Source organism: Lepeophtheirus salmonis, chromosome 1 (genome assembly GCF_016086655.4).
Source record: "Lepeophtheirus salmonis chromosome 1, UVic_Lsal_1.4, whole genome shotgun sequence".
In the NCBI taxonomy this organism is placed as follows: Eukaryota; Metazoa; Arthropoda; class Copepoda; order Siphonostomatoida; family Caligidae; genus Lepeophtheirus; species Lepeophtheirus salmonis.
This window is the reverse complement of record NC_052131.2, coordinates 28,658,252-28,683,308: the sequence shown is the minus strand read 5'-3', so window position 1 is coordinate 28,683,308 and position 25,057 is coordinate 28,658,252. Positions and strand designations below refer to the sequence as shown.

General features: G+C 29.7%; 1 protein-coding gene across 6 annotated transcripts in view; it reads right to left on the bottom strand.

Moving 5' to 3' along the window:
• Positions 1-6,501, bottom strand: part of LOC121117918 (uncharacterized) — an 87,375-nt gene extending 80,874 nt beyond the window's left edge. For all 6 annotated transcript variants that reach the window (XM_040712448.1, XM_040712468.1, XM_040712454.1 and 3 more), the window contains exon 1: positions 6,294-6,501. In XM_040712448.1, coding sequence (XP_040568382.1) covers positions 6,294-6,373 — 80 coding nt within the window. In that variant the 5' untranslated portion in view covers positions 6,374-6,501. The remainder of the gene's footprint in view (positions 1-6,293) is intronic.
• Between the last annotated feature and the right edge of the window lie 18,556 nt (positions 6,502-25,057).

Below are 25,057 nucleotides of genomic sequence, written 5' to 3'. Positions count from 1 at the left end.
TAAATTGACTTTTTCTTTTCTTTTTTTTTAATAGCAGAACATCCTTATTGCATATTAAATTAAAGAGACCAACGGTCCTTTTCTTGAAAATCGACTTGATCCATAAAAGGAAGTTTGGTCACTCAACTTTATCAAGTAAAAAAAACAAATTTTTTTAAAACTGATTATAAGTTTATTTCCCAAAATTGTGCACAGAGCCTCATACTTGAATATTACTCATTAACTAAGTCTGCAACCTCTATTAAGTTACCCTTTTAACTAAATTAACAGGATGAACAAACTAATTTGAACTCGATACTTATGAATCAAGTACATCACTAATATTCAAGTATTATATGAAAAGAAAGTGTATCGTACAGTGTACACAACCCTAGGTATATTTGCAGTTTTTTTAAACATTAAAATCAAAATGATACAGCAATTTGAAAAAAAAAAAAAATACCGGTGGCGAAGAAACTGGTAATTTATGACAATAATAAAAACATTTATAAAGAATGTTAAAAGTTTGTTTTTTTGTAACAAAAAGTTAACAGTTTTAGAAAACAACAATAACATGAGAACAATAAGGAGAAAATGAAGACAAAGCAAATTACACACAATTTAGGGAAGTATTTTTTTACGTAAAAGGAGCAATTTTTTATAATGTTCAGTATTCTTAAACTTTCCCCCTTATATGTCTTATCAGAAATGTATTAAAATAAGAATTCAATTTCATTTTTTGTATATAATATGTGCATCTCATAATTGAGATTTAAAAGATGATCTTTTCACTTTCTTCGGAAACTCATCCATTTATAGATATTAAAAATTCCTTTTAAACAACGCTTCTAAAAGACTAGCACTTTTGCCAGAAAGCCAGGCCTAGCAAGAAAAATAAGTGTGAGGACCACGTCTCTCATCAAGTAACAAGATCCGGAGGAAATCTTTTGCTGCTTGAGGAAGACGACAAAGGAGTGCAATATTGGAAGGAATACCAAAGCGTTTGAAGGATACCATTCAGGCCAAGGACCACCATATTGAATGCCTATTTTATGGAGAAAAATTCATAATCTTGGGCACCTATTATGTAAATTTTATATGTATCTGTACTTGTAATGTTAGTAAATTAAATTAATTTCAATATGAACCAAATAGTGGTTACCCTGTATATAGATGTAATTTGGAGATATTGATTCTTTATCAATCCCACAATGAAAAGTTTTAAGAATAAAAATAAAGAAAGGTATGGAAAATATAGGAAAATTGATCTATATAATATACAAGATGGTTAAACAGAAAGTTCCATTTTGATAACCTAACTTTATATTGAATGGACGCATCACAATGAAATTTCGAAGGATATAAAATGTATATATTTGAAAAAAAAATCCTATATGTGGTACATCAACATAAAAACAATCTTGAACAAAAATCAAGAAAATGAGAAAATCCAAATGTAGTTTTTATTTAATGTATTCATACAAACCAATATTTCATAGACATATTTCAGTCAATCTTAGGCATAGTATTATTCAAATGTGAAAGGATAAGTTAAAATACTCAATAATTTTAGTTTTAGTTTAAAACCTTTATTTGTATCTGTCAGATATATATTGGCCCCAAAATGGCCTTTCAAATAAAACCTATCTGTATATCACTCTTGTATTGTGACAATCCACTTTAGCTAATTTAAGTGCAATTTGCAGCACCTCCAAACAGTTAATAAGAATAATTTATTGATCATAATTTGTCGAGTGTTGAATCCAGAATCAAGTTTTGACATAAATTTTTTTAACTTGCTTTTGCATTGACGAGCCAGATATATACTAAATACAACCTCGAACCTTGACCTAAAACTGATAAAAGCCTGAATGAGACCATTCACAGGATATTTGATCAAATCCTTGGTAATTTCAGTCCTACCTTGGATCCTAACAGTTCCTAATACATCATTTTACCATTTTGTAATCCCCAAAAAGAGGACATTTACTCCAACAATTTTCATAATGCCTTTTCGACCCAAATGCATTTGATGAAGATGATGAATTTTATTATTTTGATTGAGATATATCAAAAAATTTAATGGGACATTTTTGAGTACACACTCTGAAACAAAAATTTAAATAATTAAATTTTTTGTCGAGTATATATAGAGTGTATATTTTGTAACGAGTATACCGGACTTGTTTTTTTTTTACAGATTTTGAAGCCTTAAAAACGTACATTCAGATATCAATTTTATAATTATTATTTAATTTTATTGTACGCATGAATACCTATTAACTCTTTCATAAGCAAGACTTTTATTATAGAAAATAGTTATGAGTTAAATTATGTACAAATGCAAAACGAAGTAATGAAAAATATACACTTATAAAAAGAAGCTAATACTGATAAAAAAATATCACAAGGACATATTAAATAATAATATTATTTGAAGGAGGTTCTTTGTCGCTTTACCTTCAAATATATAGAGGCAAAATGATTCCGTAATTTAATTAGAAATATTTATGACAAGCAGAAGAAATAATTTTCAGTACATTATGAAAATCCAAAAGAAATTGATAATTTTCTACAATTCATTTTGTTATGAATCGATTGGGAACACAAAAACAAGGATAAATGAAGAAATGTATCTGATCCATACAAATGTAATAGTTTAGTTACTATCTACAGAATGTGTGTAACATTTTTGAGTGTGATAAATAATAAAAATAACCGTTCCAAAGATAAAGATTTTTTTAAAAATTAGGGCGTTTATTTGTTAGTCCTATTTTGACATCCAAATACACGGCAGTAGTTCACAATTTCCTTAATCTTAATTAATTTAGGGTTTCTATTCTGATAAAATTTGATTGCTATGGCTCCCAAAATGGCCGACAGTAACAATGCTAACGTCATATAAAAACGTGCTATTGACGGATCCACAAATGAAACCAAAAAAAAATTACTTGGACCTTTTTCTAAACAACTTTATTGTTTTTTATGTACACAGATCAATAAAAATACAACATTTAGTCCGTAATTTAAAATGTGAGATTCTACAAGCAGTCTTAAAATGGTCAATTTTGACACAATAATACCTTATTTATTTTTACGTAGTCAATACTAATTGTAAGTTAAAAATGTATTTCTGAATGTACGTTTTTTATGGTTTCAAAGTCTGTAAAAAGCATGTCTGTTATACTCATTTCTAAATATCATGTATAATTAAAATCATACGTAATATTTTAATCTCCATAATTCAATTTAATTGATTATGTTTGTGAAGATATATGTAGTATGTATATATGATTTTGAAAATAAATATCTAAATATCAAGGATATGTAATTACACTTCATCAAGGCCTTTTGGGTCGTAATGTAATAACTGTCCGATTTAAAGCTTCAAATTGAGCAAAAATATATTCATATCCAAAAGAAAATCTATCCAACTTAAAATTACTCTGAGGTTATAATTACATATATTCCCATATTTGACATCTGATCAAAAAAATTGTTATTATCTAATTCAATTTTCAATTATTGTTTTTGCCTTTACATGTTCACAACGTTTGTATTGTTAGTTTTTTTTTTTTTGGTTTTGGTTTTTGATCAAATGAGTATTTGCCTATGTACATTGTACATATATTTAAATCTTAAAATTAACCCATCAGTAAAACATCTAACTAATTGAAGGCGTTTTACGGATTTTTTTTAAAACACATCAAGAGAAGTTATTCAATCAAACTTCATCATGTGCTTCAATTATGAATATAAAAATTAGCATAGTTTGCAATAGAGCAGATAAACAGGACATACCCTTAATTTCACAATATTTTTTGCTATAAATAGTACAAGATGAAAATAATGTACTCACAACAAGTAAAACAACATTTAAAGGCTGACAAAAAAATTAATATTTTCTAGTCAAGATACCAATATATTTTCAAACTAGTTGGGCTACAAATTTTGTATCGGTATTCAAATACTTTTTGACTTGTTGGGCCTAGCTCAAAAAATTGGAAGACTTTTTAAAAATTAGAAAACTATTTTTTTCTTTTATTAAGAACCATTTTGTCATTGTGGGACTAATAATTTTTATGATGTAATTATACTTCAAGTACTGATTTCTATACCAATTTAGTATATTTAGTAGCATAAGTTTTAAATGTGTCATTAATATTGTTGGGTTTCGGTCTGAACGGTCCAATTTTTGTTGGCCCCAACTAATTTGGTCTAAATTACGTTATGACCAATATCAAAGTAAAACCCAGGTCTACAAAAAAATCCGTACTTGGTTGATCTAACATATAAAATAAACTACTTATTTTTAGAAAAGACAGAACATTTGTTTGTGTTATAGAAAAAATACATCGATTACCATGGAAGCTTTTTTATATAACTTTATAAAAAAAGCTCCCTTGTTAATTTACTAAATTTTCCAGTCGAGAACCAGTTAGTACATAGTTATATATATATATTAGAATTGAGACTCGGTTAAAAACTGTTTTATTTTTTTCAATTCTGTCAAACAACAATCTTTTTTGGACCAATTTACACTAATATTTCGACCCAGAGTACGATCTCAGCCTTAGATCAAAATTTTATCCTTTTTGAATCATGGACAAATTTTTAACGGTCTCAATTTATGTACCAATTTTCTCCCTGATTCTAATTTATGAGTTATAGAAATATGATTTATGTATATGGACTTCTATATTTCTAAGTGAGTTAGAGTAAGTATACTTAATCAATGTAACTCCATCTAACCAACTGAAGGGCCATTAAAAAAATAAAAATCTGTAGAATTAGCCCTTAACAAATTTTATATAAGCCCAATCTAGAGCAATTTTGTTTTGTGTAATCGATCTTGGCCGAATTTTTCTTTAATGTCGGTCCAGACAGATTTTTAAGCGGACTAAATTAGTTATATACGCTTAAAATCACCCCGGTCTAGAATTTTTAGACCAAAACCCGACACTACAAAAACATGTATGTTATGTATATGCTGTAACAAGTTGAGATTTCAATGTATATTAAGCAAGTAAAAAATAAAATAAAAAGATTTAAACGAATAAATTAGAATCTCTGTGTGGATGATAATGTTTTAACGGAAATTCCATGAGGCATTTAATAAATTAATGACATCATTTTCGACTTTTTTTAACAAAATTACAAAATTTTATTATGCATAAGAAAATTCAATGGCACACAGCTCGGTCATTCGTAAATGCGTCTTTTGTTGTGTACATGTTTATTTGTGAGTTATATAATTTTGGGGATTTGAACTCTATAATGACCAAAGAGTACTTATCATTTAGGCATTTTTAGTATTGGATTCGAGATAAAATTTTCAAATTCCGTCGAGTTTGAGTTTTTGAATCAACCCCAAGTAGAGTTCGTGTTAGGAAAATAACCTAATTTTTGAAATTGGTAGAGTTTGAGTTTAGAGAATTTCCACGTAATATGCAATATATCAACTCTTCTTCACAAACATATCATTTTTGCCTGATGAAGATTTTATTTTCGAGAGGGGGGCGACAGTCCCACCAACCCTGGGTACATCCCTCAGGGACATCAGCAGGATTATATTTTGGGGGCTACGTTTTTAGATTGCGTTTACAATTACAAAAATGCTGTTAAAAAATTGAAATATTAAACTTTTGGAAAAAATTCTAATATTAAATTTTTAGGAAAGAAATATAATTGGGGGGGGGCGACAGCCCTACTCCTGCGGACGCGGCTGTCCTTGGTTGTATGTACAATATATAATAACATAACTATATAAGAGCCAATACGATAAAATTACGTCAATTTATAGTAATACATGAAATTGACTTGTATTATTAAATAAATAGAGTTTGTTACAAATTGTTACCGTCTATAATCTTCTTGTATAATTCACAACTGATACAGGACATGATATATCTACATAATATATGTATCCAAAAAATAAATAAATAAGAATATAGCCTTGAACTATAAGAAAATAATGACTGAAATTTGCTTCAAGCAAAGTAAAAATATTTAAAATGAATTATTGGTTTTTTTACTTACATAATGATATAATAATATTATATATATATATTGTAAAATATACCTTAAATTTTTTAAATATTTAGTATCTCATTATTAGACCACATATTATCTTACACTTTCTATTCCAAAAAGTCATAAGAAATAAATTAAAAGTATGTAGATAAGAATGATAACATTCTCTGCTTTGTATAGTAGTAAATAACGGCTTCCCCTTTGATTCGTATTTATTCATTATTTAGATATAGTATATAATGTTACAATTAAAATAAAAAAATTATTAGAAATTGACTCACCAACAGTTAAGTTTTGTAACACTTGACATATCCGAGACTCTCGTCCGAGCCACAATCATTTCTTCGGTTAATCTCACCATGATTATTAATCTTCAAATAATAACACATTCACTAAATACCTTTTATAATAATATTAAATACTATTTAATGGTTTAATTCGATATATTTAAAATAAGAACGTTCGAATATCACAAACTACGATACACAACTAAAAGTTATTACAACGTTCATTATATTTGTATTTTTTATATTACATTGTAGTAAAGTTGTAGTAGAATTTACACGCCCGAAGGAGTGATCATTCTGTGATCCCTCGTTATTTATTGTAAGGAACTGAGAGTGAGGCAAGTACGGCAGTAAGCTAGCTAGAGAAGTAAAGAGGAAAAAGAATAAAGAAAAAGAGAGAAAAAGTCAATTAGAAAAACAGAGAGTTCAACTTATTATTTCATGTTGGACCTTAGTCAAACTGTAAAAAAGAACACACACAGGGATGGACGATAGTTTACGCTAGTTAGATAGTTTATTCCAATATATATCTTGATATTTGCTTATTTAATTAATACATAAATATATATATTTATTTATTAATTCTTATTTTAGTTCCATCTTTTTGAGGGTATAAGAGAGATTATATTTGTTTCCTTAACACCATAATAATTCCCTACATTGTCTATAACAAATTATGTACTTAATTTCTATCACTAAAAGTACTTTTGATTATGATAAATCTCCGTGAAAGTCTATATCAGGGCCAGGGTGGGTAGTAGAATTTTTCAAATTTTCCGACAGTTGAAATCTCATTTTTCCCGGACTCTAAAATGTGGTAACTTTTTTGGCAAATAAAATATGGAATCATATTTAATAATTTGTGTGGCCTTTTTTTTTCCTCCTTCCTATTTTACTGCTTACATATGTGTGAAAAAAATAAATAAGTATTTTCTATTTGTTGAATCCTGGAACACTGAAATATATTTTCGCTATTTTTATCCTCCTTCGTCTAAAGTCCAACCAATGATAATATATAAAGTTTTACTTGAAGCCACTGTCATCTCATGATTTCGTGAAAAATCTGAGCTCAAGTTCGTATCACAAGAAAAGGATGTATTATTATTTTTTTGACTTTTGTTATATTTTTAGATTTTTAAGTTTATAGGTATACTTATAAAACCATCATTAAGTGCCCCCCCCCCTACAACGTCTTGCATAAAATTATGGAATAACAGCACTCAAAATAGGTCCCTTGGCCCAAGAGGGGTAGGATGCAAACTCCATGAAATATTTTTTTCTCAGTTTTAAGATTTTTGAGTTAATTATGAAATGACTTAAAAAAACAGAAAAAAAACATTTTGGACTTTATATCAACTTAATATAATATTATTTGAAAAAAAAAAAAAACATTTTGACACAGTTTAGCAAAAGGGCCCCAAAAAAGGAATGACTTTATTAAAAAAAAAAGGGGTCATAAAAAAACTGTCATTCGAAAAAATCCAAATTACTGATTAAAAAGGGAAAATGAAAGAGTCTATATATTTTTTTAAATTTTTTAGTTCCATTTTAAAATAAAAAAAATGATATAAGTTGGAAAATTGTAAGAAAAAAATATTATACAGGCCCCCCCCAAGAAAACACTGCCCCTGTCTCATAAGTCATACTTAAGGTGGGTTACCACATCTATCCTGAATGTAAGCGTAGGAGTGTATATATAGGTATAAATATATACATGTTCAGGCTTGTAAGCGTTCCGCTATTTTGGCTCTCCGTTTTTTAATATATATATATAACATTATTAACACAGATATTTTAAGACAATCATTTATGTTTTCCAGTAGTACTCCGCTCCTATATTTTTAGTGTCCCATTTGCTTTCATTCATGGCCAAACGATGAGCCTCGTCCCCATGATTAAGAAGTATTGAATTGTTAAGTTCATATGTTCTAGTCAAGGTAGAGTACTAGAAACTTTCATGTTCGATAAGATCCTTCAAAAAGTGAACCCTCAGCCCACCGTGTGCCACTACCATCAAATAGGTCTCCGAAGCGTTTACCTTTAAATTCGTGTCTGATTATTTGAGAAACATTTATTTTTGCAAGGGTCATCTTAGCAATATTCATTTGATCAAGTATTCATTTGGGTAATCTCCATTTCAGCGACATTTTCATACAGTAAATATTATTAAATAAATTACATCATTATTAAACGTTATCACTAATGTCTCCCCATGGCGGTGTTCAAAATCAAATTGATTCAAATACTTCAATCCATAAGTTTTCTTGGAGTAGGATATTAAACAAAAAGGATGTGCAATCTCCGATCATTTTCGTTATCCAATGTCAGGATAGTCATTCATTCATGAGGCATTTTTGACTTGATTTAAAATTATAGTACTTGTATTTTGTTCTTGTTAGAAGAAGGCTTCACGGGGTTTGGACGGATCTTTTTGGTTATTCTTTCATCACTCTGCTAGATTTATTGAATTTAGAAATAGTTAGCATTCTTTAAGGACAAAATCAACTCACTATCATTAACGATAAATGTATAAAATTTTGAAGTCTTCTCATTAAGAATATGGATCGGAAACCTATGAAATACCTAGATAGTGGAATTTTTTAAATAATTTAGTAAATTTGATTATTCGTAAGATGATAATTTAATTATTGCACCAAATGATGATTTTCTTTAATTGACTGTTATGTTGATTGGTTTTATAGATGTTACGAATTATAGAATAAAATAAATGGATACACTTATTCTGAATTAGATATAAAAAATTTTTTAACCCTAAAACTAATTAACTATTTAGTGCATTTGCTGATATGAAATCAATATCATACGAATATCTACTCACACTTACCAACATGGTTGTTCCAAATGTGTTTAGTTTGTATGTTTCATGTGTGCAACAAAAATGGTAAAAAGTCTAATATTGATCAGTTTTATTTATTGTTATAGATGATAGATCAGCTGTAATGTATTTTTACTTTGATACATGTATATCGTAGCATATTAGTATTAGTTACAACTTGTATTTATAATACTTTTACCAATCTATCGTCTTGTACGTACCCATCTTGACCTTTTTAGTATGTAGAAGGATCTCACCAATAACGATTCACATTTTATTCGTTTAGTTCTCCATCTTTTCATTAACTTTCTTCCATGTACCCGTCCATCCCTCCCTTTGTAATGGCTACTTGAAATATTTACCTTCTACTTTTGTGGTATCATATATTAAAATAAGTTAAAAATAATTCAATTTTCAAATTATAGACTTATTTCTATATTTAGCGCGCACGCATCCACGTAAACAATCAAGAATAGGCATATTATTCATATTTTGCATTAAATTATTTAATGCATCATCTATCATTTTATTTAGGGGGGCAAAGGAACTGATCCTGATATAATTTGTTGGAAAACAATTTTTTGTAAGCCATTTTCCTTAATGATGGTTTGGATAAGCTTTCAAAGTGAAGGCTCTGTATGGAAGACTGGAAAGCCATATGCGAAAACTCTAAGGCCTTATTTGTTCTAGGTAAACCTTCTTCCTTACTTTTATTCATATTCCATAAAGATGGTTGATATCTTGGTTCTCTTCCTGTTCTTCCCATATATATTCCGATGTAATTATCTTCAAAATAATCGATAATGACTCTGAGATCCTCAATAAATATTTCTGGAGGATCTCAAAAGCATTTATAATTATATCAGGAGGTAGGAAAGGTACAATAAAACTCTATATTTTAGTTAGTGTATATTTGAATTCAATATAAATTTATCGTATCCCTGACTTTTGAACTTGCCTCCACAACGACTGACCTAAATGAAAAAAAAATAAAAAATCCACCAATTTTAGTAAAAGGGAAAACATCCTTAGTTGTAGATATAGTGTTTAGTTCAAAATCACCTAATACACTGATGGGATTAAATATAACTCCATATGTTTTCCTCATTAATCAATCCCAAAATCTACTGTATGTCTCACGACTTTTTGTTTGAAAGAAGTTCACATTCACATAGAATTACTGTGTCTATGACTAGTACGTCTATCGTAAATAATTAATAAAATATAATAGACTAACTTTAAAAGTTACATTCTTAAAACAATGTTAGTATCTTCTCATTATTTCCATACTCTTTTTAGTTGAATAAATAATTATTCGATTTGCATCCATCAATCCAGAATCAAACAATAAGATTGATTCTCCTGAGATTGTAACTCTAAGGTTGGGTGGAGTTTCAAATCTACACCAAAAGACTGGCTATGAAGGAGTACTATTATCTCTCCTTATGGTTTGTACTAAATTTATAATTTTTCCTAATGAACGTGGAAGCTTCATCTCCGATATTTTGAACAGTACCCCCTTATATGTCCCAAGGTAGTAGAAATATTTTTTTTTAAATATAAGCCCCCAAAATATAATCCCGGTTACACTCCTGATAAGGAAAATCATTTAAATATTTTAGATTTGATAAATAATTTAGAATATTATTTTTCCAAAGCTTGATAGACATTGAAATATAGTATTTTAAATGTATGTCTCTTTTGAATTTATAATACTAATTAATGAGCAATTCTTGGGTAAAAAAGATAAATACAACCTTAAGAAATTTTTTGAAAGTGATATGTAATTTGAATAATTCATTAGCTCTTAATATTTTGAAACCCTAAATAAATCATTTTTTATCTTCTTACCTATTCCTCATGATTTTATATACAGGTTCTGTTTTACAAGTGCATGATGCATTCCTTTATTTGGATATCAAATGATGGGGTTTATCGGTAGTAGACTGCAAAAATATATATATCCCTGAATTGGATATTGTAATCTTGAAAGATACATGAACAATTCACGACATAGGGTATTGTGTTTTTGCATAAATTTTTAGAGGAAAAAAATTAATACCTCGAATTACTAGTTATAATATTCTTGAGAAATTACTTCAAATAATTATTAGAAAATTTATCTCCCATAAGTAATTAGTCATAATCACCAACAGGCAGTTTATTTTGGTGGGACATACACAAATACTTAATTTCTATGACACACTTAAAATATATTGAAAAAACAGGGCCATAAACTTAAAAATATGCTTATTTATAAAGGTTACATTCAAATCTAGGACATTTTTTAAAGTAAAATATACCCATCGAAAGAGGCATATTTAATTGGTTATTCGTATCACAGTAAATAATACTTAATAGAAAATTGGAGCAAAATACCTAATAGCTTTGGATAAGGACTATCTATAGTTTTATTTTGATATTTAAGAATGCTGAATATTTTTAAATTGAATGAAGCTAGCAGAGCGTGGAAAGAGCACCCAAAAAGATCCATCCCAACGCCTATGAAGCCTTCTCCTAAAAAGAACAAAATACAAGTAATATAGTTTTGAAGCAAGTCAAAAATAGCTCATGAATGAATGGTTTACTATCCTAACATTGAACAACGAAAATGAGAATGCACATCCTTTTTTTATAGATCCTACTCCAAGAATACCCATTGATCAAAGTGCTTGAATGCCATCCCACTCAATATGTTTTGTAAATTCATCCCTCCAAATATGCTTACACAGTTGAAATGAAATCCAATATGAAAATGTCGCTGAAATGGAGCTTGCTCAAATGAATGTTGCTAAGATGACCCTCGCTTAAATAAATGTTACTAAACGTGTGCATCCCGTTTAAATCATATTTAAAAAAAGAAAAAAAAAAAAAAACATAAACTTTGATTTCTTTAGTTTTTGTAAGTACGAATTGAACGAAATGCTAAAATTTCAAAAATTTATAAATCTTTATGAAAGAAAAATCAGTAAGTGGATTCAAATGTATACATTTTAAGAAGCAACATCAAAATATCATTTTTTTTAAATTTTACAAATATTTATGAAAAAATTCGGACATGTAGGGACCATTTTTTCTTTTTTTTGGACGTTTGATGGTTATTTTCTTGTTTAGAGGAATAAAATAAAAAACATCCCGCGATAACAAATTCCCAACTTTTGTCATTATGGTACAGTCTAAGGCATATAGAGTAAGTGACATACCCCCCTCTCATTTAAAATTATCACGCCTCTCCCGCCTTCACAATGACCCTGTATTATTGTTTGCAAGGTATTTATTTAAATGCTTCGTATACTAAAATGTATTTATAAAAAATATACTGTATTCAAGAAACGTGTATTTATCAATTTATTTTTTATCATGTAATTATGTATTATAATGGGAATATATTAATTTTTGAACTCAAGGTTAATTTTTTTTATTTCAAGGGAATAAATAAAATGAAAACTATTTAAAAGGAAACTTGAGTAAAAAGTTATATATTATAATTAAAGACGTCATTTTGAAGTAAACGAAAAAAATATGGTGTGTAACTTATTCACGTTGAATCGGTAAGGATATAATAGTTTTTACAATTAGAATGAGATTTATGTAGAGAAAAAACACCGTCTACATTTTAGAACAAGGAAAACAGTTGGTAAGTGTGCTCTTTTTTCTTTTTCATTCATTTTTAAATAGATCGTCTTGGTGTTAAATCTTTGGAGCAAGAATTCCCCAATATAAAAGTTATATTTTTTTAAAAAATCCTTATAAATATTTGTTTAAATATAACTATAGTATTTTCCTTGCACTAATACTATTTTAAATATAGAAGGTTTTCTGCTTTTTAGCTATAATTAGTTTTTTCCCTTCCCCTTAATGTTCACAAGGGTCTTATTCAATAACACCATAAGTCTGACATACACTTTCTCCTCGCACACTTCCATATCTTTTTGTTGGTCCTCAGATATAACATCGAAAGATAAATCGTAGAAGGACAAAATGTCGAACGGACAAAACGTTTTATAGTAATCAAAAATTAATATAATTCAAGGTTTGTTCGGGTGTAATTCGTAATGGATAGTACGAAATAGCTTGTTCGAAAACGGCTAATTAAGCCAATATTGGGAGACTCATTTTATCACCTCCACCAAGAAAAACTTAAAAACTTAACACACTAGTTTTGTGTCGGTCCTTATTTAGGAGTGGGGACCACGGTCCAGTCCCACTTGTCGGTCATTAAAGAAGGTAAAATCGATCCCTCGTGACGTCATTAAGGGCGTTTTTCCTTCTTTTTTTAAAGTTATTCCTTTGTATGATAGAATAGCTTAAATAACTACGTAAGATTATGTTCGTATTATATTCTATTATAATGAAAAAAATAGTATTTTTTGCAAGATATGTGCAATAATCTTAATATATATCTCATATATTTTATTTTATTTAAGAAACAATTGATATTTGTAGGAAAAATTATAAGGACCGACGGTCTTAAATACCGGGCCAATTATCCTAAGACGGGACATTCAAATATGTAGGTAAGTGAATTTAAAAAAGTTATCTCTTTATTTATACATTTTTTGTACATTACATACATTTGTACAATTTTAGGATATATATTTTAGGATCATTCGTTATTAGTGATTTTTTCGACATGAAACTTAATCTGCTATATGTTTTTATGTTATAGGTTCGAAATTTACTTTTAATCTTAAATACCTCAGCTATAGATCAGAGGAAGAAGAAAATAGCTAAAAAATAATGAAGGAATAGTATTTATAAGGAAGGAGTAAGAAGTAACAGATCCGGGAACACGTGTTCATTTGGAAAAGACTGATTGACTAGTAGGACCTTATTTATATTCAGGATTAAGAAATGGAAGAAACTTTATCGATAGAAAAAAAATAATATTTCAACAAAGTTTGAGCTTCTGATATAAAAACGCAAAAAGACAGCGTCTCCAAGGGGCGATATTACAATAGGTTAAAAATTATGCGCCAAAATTAATGGAGGCAAACACATTTGGTGGCAAAATTACTTCGACCCCCAAAAAACTCATTAATCATATTTTTTTAGGTGTTATTTGAAAAAGATTCATAAACGTAGCAACTCTCGGGTAGAAGAGAGTTCAGTTGCTATAAAAATCGAATGGGTAGGTTTGCCCGTGGTTTAAAGAATAAATTTGGACTATTATGATCCTACTCATTGCACTTCTTTCCTCAGCTGCGTTAATAGAATTGATTAAATGATTGGCTACAAGATTATCCCAAAATAGCTACATGAAGACGATAACTATCAATTTATGGAAACAAATACATCACATCTTGCTATCGCAGTTGCACATAGATCCTTATATGGTCATGGAACAAACGTTTTCAGAGTTCAAGTGCCAATTTTACGAGTCCGATATGAAGTTATATCGACCTAAAGCAAAGTTTCCACATAATACGATTTAGTTTTAAGTCCTCACACTCCGAGACAAGTCTATGAAAAGATGAATTGAGAGACACATGGATACACTTTTGTCTATCTGTCACTTAATTCATAATACTGTATTTCACTTAGGTGATCATAGCTCATACCATTTGTATAAAGAGAGAATGACTATTTCATCCTTTTTGGTCTTCCATAATTCAAACAAATGACTTATTCTTCCATAGACATTCTATACGACCAAAGTAGTATCCACACGTACAACCAAGTGCTTAAGTATTGGTAACCCACATTTTTACTTAGATACACAATTATCATTACAAAAAAAAACACGATAGGATAAAATGATAATAATAATAAATGTTTATTGTTAATGAATTATCTAAACTTTGTCTACTTTGATAAACAAAAAAAATTATATATTTTATTTTAGAGGCTATAGTCTAAAAAAATACAAAGCAAAAGTATTGTCCCTCCTTTAATTAATAGTAATTGTGTAACCTTTATTTCTGATAACTTCAACTTATCTTTCATTATAATGTGTAATTAAGTTCAAGCAAGTAGTAGAAGGATTACTTTGCCACTCTTCAATACTAAATGACTCGAATTCTTAGATATTTTTGGGTTCTATGGCATGAACCCGTTTTTTTAACTCGCCCAAAAGATTTTCAATAGGATTGAGGTCTGGATTGAGCTAAGGACAGTCCAAACATTAATCTTAATCCTATGAAGCCACGAGGATGCAAATTTGCTGGAATAATTTGGGTAACTGTCATGTTTGAACCAAGGAATAAACTTTTTGCTAAGGATTTCAAATTTAATTAAAAAAAAGAATCAAATTTGACCTTTTTTTAGCAATTATTTTGAAGTTATAATATAAGTCTTATACTTAAGTTTTACCTATAATATAAAGCAATTGAAGAAAAGAAAAAAAAATCCATATATGATCCTTCATTTTTGTAGGATTAAAGACATTTTCTAGAACCTGTATTCAAGAAGACTTAATAAATAGTACATTTTTTGAAAACTGAAATATTTTTTATCAAATGCTAATAATTTCAATTTTCATAGTAAAATAACCAATAGCTGACCCTCTCTTTCCTGATGCAGCTAGAAACCCCCTTTTGTTTACAAATGATATTTATTTCAAGATATTTACCAACTTGTTTCATTTGAATATTTATTTATCTATGTCCTTTCTCATCATTAAAAAAAACATGAATGAATTAATTAGTTCTCTGAAGTAAAAAAACTATGTCTCTATTTAATACATCATAATTGATCATTAGTTCATATCTACACTAACTTCGACTCTTTTTAAATTATTATGTTGTAACAGTTTACTATTGATCATCACTCAGTCATTTCATTGTATTTATATTCATGCTAATATTTATATATATTAATATTGTTATACAATTCACAAATGATTAATTATGAGCAGTGCTATCCTATTTCTATTTTAACAATATACGCTATAGTATCAGTAGCTCCTCTTCATGAAATGTAAAAAAAATATTGTACTTAAATAAACATATTTTATTATTTTGATGACCTTGTTTTTTGGGATTTAAAAAACCACTTAAACCCTTATTATTTTGTAGAGTTTGTCTTCTTTATGTAGGTTGAATACGTTGCATTTACAAGATATTCAATACCAATGTGAATTCAACAATGAATGAAAAACTCTGCAATTACCTTGGATCCCAGGATGGATATTTTATTTTAATAGGTAGTCAGGCTCGTGACTACGGAGGAGGCCTACTTATCCTCCTTAATTAATTAATTTAAATTTGAAATGAAATATAATAGTCATAACTCTCTAGATATATGATATTAATGGTTTGTGATACTTGTAAACGGTGAAAGGCTGTTGAATTAAAAAATTCGGACATTTTAGATTATTTATGGATTTGCTTGAAAAAATAATCCATGTCGTCCCTAAAATAAACTCGACTAAAAAAATTTGCATGTTTTTTTTACGAAAATAAAATTGTATTATTTTTTAAAAGGACATTTAGAAATAAAAAGCGATATTCTAAAAATACCTAACTTAATTAAATAAAATAAAATTGGGCCTAATCGAAAAATGTAATTTTAAGAATAAATCATCATTATATATATAAAAAAACTCATTCGATAAATATTACCAAAAATGTTATTAAGATAGACCAAAATATGTATATTTTTTTTTTTTTTTTGTTAATGTTGAAAAAAAATATATATATACCCTAGTTACGTTCCTGTTTCACGTATATATTGCTTTATTCAACACTGATACTGCCTATGAATTCACCAACAGTTGCATTTCAATACTTTAGGACATCGGCAAACTAAAAAACCTATTATCTGCAAGGTGTATTGACAGTCTGTCGCTTGGAGACGTAACAAATAAAATTTACAGCACCCTCTATCTGAGTAACATAAATCTGTATTTTGTATTTAATAATATTAACATTAAGGGAGTTCTATAATTTTGCCACAAGACGCCGCCACTCTCTATTACTTTGTTTACAAACTTATATAACTAAAAAACGTTTTCCCCCCATTTCTGGAAAAAATATTTGAATATGAACCAAAGAAATATTATTGTTTTTGTCTTCAATTTAAGTGTGTCTAAATCAAACCAGCTCCAAATAATTGAGGCAGTGTAAAAAATGTTGTAACTGTTTTGGTAAATTTACGAGTTGTACACCTAAGAAACACTTTAAACTTCATATGGCGTCATTCTGCCAATGTGCAAAAATTTTAAACACACTTGACGTCATCGCTAAATATTCAATAAAATTGGTCTAGACAGAAGTTTAAATCCAGGTCGAATTTTTCTTTGCAACTAATCTTTACCAATTTTTTTTTTTTTGAGACCAGTTTAAATGGAACTTCTTTAAAAGACCGAATTAGTATGGCTTACTAAAAATCATAACTGTCTCAGATCTGTCTAGATTTCCAACAAATATACATTTATTTTCTGTCGAATAATTGAGTATTTTGTGCAGGTGTGACAAAAAAATGCAGATAAAGTATACCAAAAAGAAGAATAAATATGTTCATAGATTGGTCATTTAAACAACGAGGCAAAACAACAATTAGTAGCTAATTAAAGAAGTAAAAAGTGAATAAGCATAATTGGTTATATATTTTGCATGTCAAACCGGAAATTGTCGATAACTACAGCATATCTCTCATTACAGAGGATGTGTGTAATTTCTTAAGAGTAACAATAATTGTTTTTTCGATAAGAAAATAATTTGTTTAGTAAATAGTATATATATAATGTGTATAAAATCACAGTCATTTTAAATATGCGTTGTAATCTTGCATGATCTTGACAAATCAATAAGCTCCTTATGTATATACATTATATTTCGTAATGAATCAATTATTTAAATGTTGTTTTTTTACTATAATCATGACTTATATGTCAAGAAGAGATTTTTTTCATAATATGCACGAGACTTTGACTTAAACAATTTTAATTAAATATTCTGGACAAAGAGTGATTAGTTCAAATTTCATTTCCACAGAAAACTTTATCAAATCTAATTACAATTTGACATTTTATATATAATTTTACGACATACTACATTGACAAAGTTCAATATGCGTGTGAGTTTATAACTAAATTACCAATTAAGATACATACTTTAAATATGAATGTTATTTTTCAATAAAAATCACATTCTCTATCGAGAACCTCGTTCTATGGATGTTTCCATTTGCTCAAGCCTTCTTTAAAGACATATTGTTTTAGACTCTTTATTACTCCCCCCCAGGAAATATTGATTTCATGTACAGCCCCAAAACAGTGGCCAGTAATCTCTTTCTTACTTTAGTGAACAAAAATTAGTCAGTTGTAGCCAATGATGAGTTACCGTTTGGATATCTTTATTCGCACATATAATTTTCCCATTTTAGCGTTCTGATGAAAGAAATAATGGTTCTCACTTCTCATTATCTTGTGCATTGTCGCAGAGATTAAGATATTTATGAAGGCAGTTAAAAATAGTTTTTTTAATATCTATCAGGCTTTTATTATCTTTACTCACCATGATCTTTACATATTTGATAAACGTAAAAATTTGTATTTTTCCAGGGGATTCACATCTTTGATAAATTAGATCATTTCCTCTACGAACCTTCGAAACAATTCTCCTGAATTAACTAAATGATAAGCTCCAATCTCCTTATGACTAAGTCATGATAGTCTTGATCTTGGTAAGGCAAGTGTTGATCAAATCTTTTGCTAGTTTATAAAGACAGTTAAATCTGGGAATTTGATTATTGTTATCGAGTGAACAGTTCTAAGTTTCGTTTCAATACATTTTTAAATTCAAACTAGCTAACACATATTGAACTTTCTTGCCCTTGTATATATAAATATTTATACGAAAAGTATCAAATATCATATAAACTAACACTTTCATAATATGAAACAACTTAATGAAGAAATAATGAATGTACATTTATTTCATCTAATATACTTATACTTGCAAACTTTTATCTGTCTGTCTGAGACGTGTAGATAGAGATGTTGAAGTTGCTAGAATCCCTGCCAGTGTATATTTAAAAAAGTGACATAATATTTGTACTCTTATAAGTTAATTATTGTTTTAGATTTTAGATAGTCAAATTTCTTCAGCAGGGAAGTAGCATTATACGGCATTTTCACTGACGTCATAAATTATATCATAATTGAAAGAAACTCCATTCTGTGAGCTCAAAGCTGATATCTTTACAACATAAAATGAACAAAACACAATTTAACTCATCAAATGCTTTTAAAAATAAAAACAGAATTAACACTCCCAATACGTTATAACTTTATGCGAATGATTAACAGTGTCATTGTAATTATATCCAAGTAATATCTAGTGAAAATCCTTTTAAAATGTCCAAATTTTAAGGATAATTATCCACATTATTATATACTAACTTATATAGAATAAAATAAATAAGGTATTGGAATAATTTTCTCCTTTTCATTAGTAATTTTTATCTTTTTCGTCTATTTTCGCACTAAATCCGGGGGCGCGCAAGGTTTATCTCACTATAGAAGTAAGAAATTTAACTTTAGAAAAAAATTACATAGCGTGCAATTTCATTTTTTATGCCCATAAAGCTTTTTTATAAATAAGAAAAAAAAGTTTATTTCGTTGAATTTGTTTTTTATTTCATATATAAACCTTTCCGGACAAAAAGGGGGGGGGTTAATTTTTTTCTCCGGGATTTTTGAGTAAAATAGATTTTTATTTACCATTCGCAACTTTTGAGGGTTCAGAATGTGTGATAGCTCAATTTTGATCTCCCGTAATACCTCCTAATAATCATACCACACATTTGATACAAAGACTTCAATATGGGTTTATACTCTTCTATTTGCTTAGGCTTTCAGAACTCTACCTTCCATCATGATCAACAGTGTCTTAGAAAAGAAGCTCTGACTCGTTACATCTGCAATTTTTTCCCAGGGAATCCTTGAGTAAAATACTTTGTTTGTTCCAAAGCTCATACTGTTCCCAACATTTCTCCCTCTACCTGTGTATATTGTTTTTCAGTATTAGATAGAAGTATTGATTCCACAAGTGTAATTTTCACTTCAAAGTATCCTTCTGGTATTCTCAACGACACTGATAATGTTTTTGAGTCCGATAGTATCCCAGTCCTCTAATGGACAAGTCTGTTTGTAGACAGGTAGGTATCTTCTGGTTAAAAAATCTAACCTCCATGCTCTACTTTCTGGATTATCAGCTAAATTGCACTAAAAAATATCATTGAGAAAATACTCTTTTAGGACTAAGTAATGGTTTGAATTATTCCCTTATATGTGTAATCTGTCCATATTGAGCCACTTGTTTAAATAAAGACGGGGAAGTGTTCAACTCGGTTATCAGATATTCAGAACCTAGGAAATTGGAATTTTTTCGTTTAGTAGGATACTTGATTCCCCATGTTCTCCAGAAAATCGACTATTCTCCACCAATAATCCTCAAGTTGTTTATCATAATTTAGAGTATCATCAACACAACGATATCTTCTTTTAAAGTATCTTTCATTATCTCATCAAGACGTTGATTATATCTATGCACACTCGACCAAAAACCCTGAGGTGCTTTTTTGTATAAGAATCTTCCTATAGGTCGGATAAAAACTGTAATTTGACGGGCTCGGTCTCGAATTGGAACACTGTTGAAGCCATTCCATGCTTCATTAACTATTTTGTAGGTCTCTGGTAGTTTGGATATCGCCATATGGAAAGGAGACATAATGGAGTGGGTTTCTTTCTTACATTATTCATTCAGTAGAGACAAATCTACCATATGTCTAGGATTTATATTATATTTCCTAGTTACTACCATTCTGTGGCACCATTCATATAAATTTCCCTTTGGTATGCGTTTTGTGATACCCATCCTCTCATCATTTGTTAAATCTTCCTCCTCTTTATCTTTCCTGTGAATAGTCACTGGTGAATGAGAATTACAGCTTTAGTGATGCGCAGATGTAGTAATATTAGATGTTGCAAATCTGTCAATTACCCCTTTTCTAGTTAGAGGAATATTCGAATCATTAGCTTCAAGTGCAATGACCTTGGTTTCTCTGAAGTTACCGTGCGTATCAAACAGCCAGATTCAGTCAGTTTTAATAATTTTCCTTCACCATCACAGCATTTATTGAAGTTGGAAATGACCAGCTAATTACCTTTAGCTACTTTAATACATCGATTGATAATTATAGACTCATAGCTTGGGGACGTAGATCATTGCTCTAGTTTTTCTACTCTTACCTTTACTCTTTATTGATATGCCAAGTAAAACTGTACCATCGATATTAATTTATTCCGCATTCACTGCCATAGCCATGATCTTAAGCTTTTATTAGGTCTTGCAGTCGTGACGAGGTTTTGGAAAAATCTTCTTGTCCACAAAGGCAAAATTGAGCCCCGTATCAGCTATTTAATGGATCATCAATGGACCTGTGCAATTTACTTGTACTCTTGGTTGAATAATAGGTTTTTCATTAAACCATATTTTGTTCATGAATACGAGGTGGGATTTTGATGTCTGAGAAGTAGATATCTCCCATATAGGAGCCTCTAGTTTATGTGAAATTGCTGAAACCTCTGGCTTATTTTCATTATTAATTTTTCACCGACATTCTAGGCACTCCATAGTTTCTTATAACCATCTATAAACAATTTAAAGTACATTATGCAATGTGTGCATTTCCCCGTACTTGTATCTTCCTCCATTTCTTGATTAATCCTGTATTGTCGTTTGAAAGGAAAAAGGGCTGCCGATAATGGGTGGCTGCTCGTAGCAATTTTGGCTCTTTCTCTAGATTTAATCATTTGAGTCACCTCTAATAGAGCTTTCTTATCAATTTCTGGTATAGTGACAATCTCTCTGAATATTTCTCGATCATTAACTCCAGTCATTATACTGAATAGATCAATCGCCACTGCCTTTGAGTCGCTCTTGATACCTTAATTACAATCTAGGAACAGGCAATCGATAACTATTGGTGCTTTAGACATTATGTTGAACCTCTTGAGGTCTTCTAGCACATGATTTCGATTAATTAAATGTATTCATGAATAAAAATCCTCTAGAAGAACGAATATATTTAAAGTTGCAAGGCTAAAAGAGATTTACAATTAAACATTACTCGCCATTAATCTAAAAATCAATACTAATACTAATATTATCTAACAATAAAATATTTTTACAAAGCCTCCATAATGAGTCTCTTTTAAAAACAAAAATCAACCCCCATCAGGATCCTTCCTCCTCTTCTGAATCTAATAATTTGCAAGGCTCCCAGATAAAGGTAAATAATTTTTCACACGAAAATTTAACTTTTCCTACATTCTTCCCTCATGATTGAATCTAATTACGATTATATATCCTTAACCTACTATTATTATTGTGGGGTGTTTATCTCCCAGAGACTAAAATATCGGTTGAATACCTTGAATGTAATATATTTTTGCTCCACCTTTCATGTATATTTTTAATTTATCATATAATTTATGTATCAATATGTGTGTTAATTTTTAGTTATTGACATATTACTTTTTTCATCTTTGATTTGTTTTTAACTACAATCCCCTCCTTCTCCCGGTGCCCGCATGTATTTGCAAGGTGGGAGGGAGGTGGCAAATTATAAAAACTTTCTAGACTTAAAATTTTTGGGAATCGACTAAATTTGAATGAATAACCTGATTTTAGTTTTAAAAAAAAGTAATTATTTTTCCACAACTGTTATATTAACAATTTTTTTATACGACGGATTTTTTAAAAATTACTATAACTATCAAAATTCTGCAAAATGGAGGGGGGGGGGAGCAATAGCCTCTATGATTCCGGTGAGACTACCTCCAGCCCCCTGCAAACACCCCTTTACATCTACTAAGGACAAATTTTAAAGTTGTCACCCATTCGCGTTAGGATTTGAATGGAAATAACTTCGAGTTAAACCAGATTTGGTTATTAGAAAGATGTATGAATTACCTATACATTTATTAGAATGCTTTCAAATTTAATAATCAGTCGTCAGGAATTTATTGTGGAACTATCACTACTGCGTATATTATCAACTAAATCCAATAGTAACGCGAGTAAATTCAAGTGACACAATTGAATATAAATACACTTTTAACCAAATACTAAGGTGCAACAAATATGCATTTTCAAAGGGCTTTTATTTGTTATAAATATTGTACGCGAGATTACATTGAATGCCAAGATTTAAAGTGCAAGGTCAAATTTATCCTCTTTTTAGATCACAACAACCATTGTCTAATGCTGAGTCATCCTACACTACCGTAAATTTAACTTACATGATATGATTAATTATAATTTAACATATTGAGGAATCCTCGTTTGTAAGAGTTACTTTATTTGGAGTTGGTGAATGGGGCTACTAGGAATAGGTTTTAGTTATTTGTTGTACTTAATTGGACTTCGGATTTGGGTTCAACCGAGAATTCACCCAGGTATTTTAATAAAAGTAACATGAAGCTATTTTATTACAAAGAACTTTCAGAAGTACAGAAAAAAAAGAGATGAGATTTCAAGAAGAAGGCAGGAGCAAAACATATGGTACCCCTTAATTAATAATCAAAGCTATAACTCTACCGAAAAAATAAGCAAAATTAGCGCTACTCATTTCTTTCAAAAAGCATAGGTCCTAGGCAATATGGTTTCGATGGAGGATTGGAGATCCCAGAACATAAGTCAGATAGATGAGAAAATATGTCACTCAATCGAAGAAGTCCAGAAGCACAAACTTGGGGTTCTTGATAAAATAAAGTGTTGGAATATGACAATACTCTCAGGAATTAATCACATTCTTCGATGTAACCCTTTTGACAAATTGAAGGCCCAAGATTGGGAGAGAAAGAGCATAGAGTTTGTTGTCACTCCAAAATCAATCAGAGGTGGACTCGGAATGATGGATCTATAGTTGCACCTGGAAATTTTGATTTTCTCTTGGTACAAGAGAGCGCATCTTGTTGATTGCCCTTGGGAAACACTCTACATGGAACATGAAGAGGGCCCATCACATTCTCTCCATGGAAGGAATTAAAACCTTCCAACGTCATCCTCAAGGTGTATTGGAGGTCAGTGGGGAGGGGGGAATGGCCCTCTAGTTGAACCCCAGAGGTAAAAATATGTCTTCCTAATAAGAGCAGAGAGGAGCTGGGTCTTAAAGCCATAAATGATGTAATTACCAAGGATATGATCAACCATCCGATAGTGAGTATGCTACGCAATTCCCTCCTAAGGTTCTTCTACCCAACGATCTCTGCAACCCTTTAAAATGCAAAATAAATGATAGAACGATTCAGAAACAATATCTGAGGTCATTATTAGACCCATATCTCACTCCTACCTGAGATACCGGATCGCCTTTGGAGTGTACTATATAGAGAGAGACAATGCAACAAAAATAAAACACTCGCCCATGTATTTCGTGACTGTGAATATCTAGATGGAATATGGTTTATAATGGCTGAACGACTCACTCACTACGTAGGGAGAGGGCCCACCCAAGAGGAAAATTTTTATGGCTTTAATTACATGGTTTTTCCGTTCAGAACTGGATCCAAATCCATTGCAAAATTATAAAACATGATTGTAAGGTCCAATTATGAAAACATTAAACTTCACAAAAATATAGCCTACGCTGCTCTTAATGAATTTCGCTTTTTATCATGCGTGTTGTGATTGTATTTTTAATTAGATATTTATTTACTAATTTGTCAAATGCTAGGAGCGAGTGAAAAGAAGAAGAAATAAAATATATACATGAAATTACTATTTCAGGTACTTAAATTTTCTTAATTTCATACACCTTTAGAAGATTCCCAGTGAAAATGTATTTTATTATTTATATGCATTTATTTAGGTATTTGATGATTATAATGTTTGCCTGATTTGGTTGATAATTAAAAAAAAACACAATATCGTTTCCTTAGGACATAAGTTCAATTGATTGCTTGAATGCT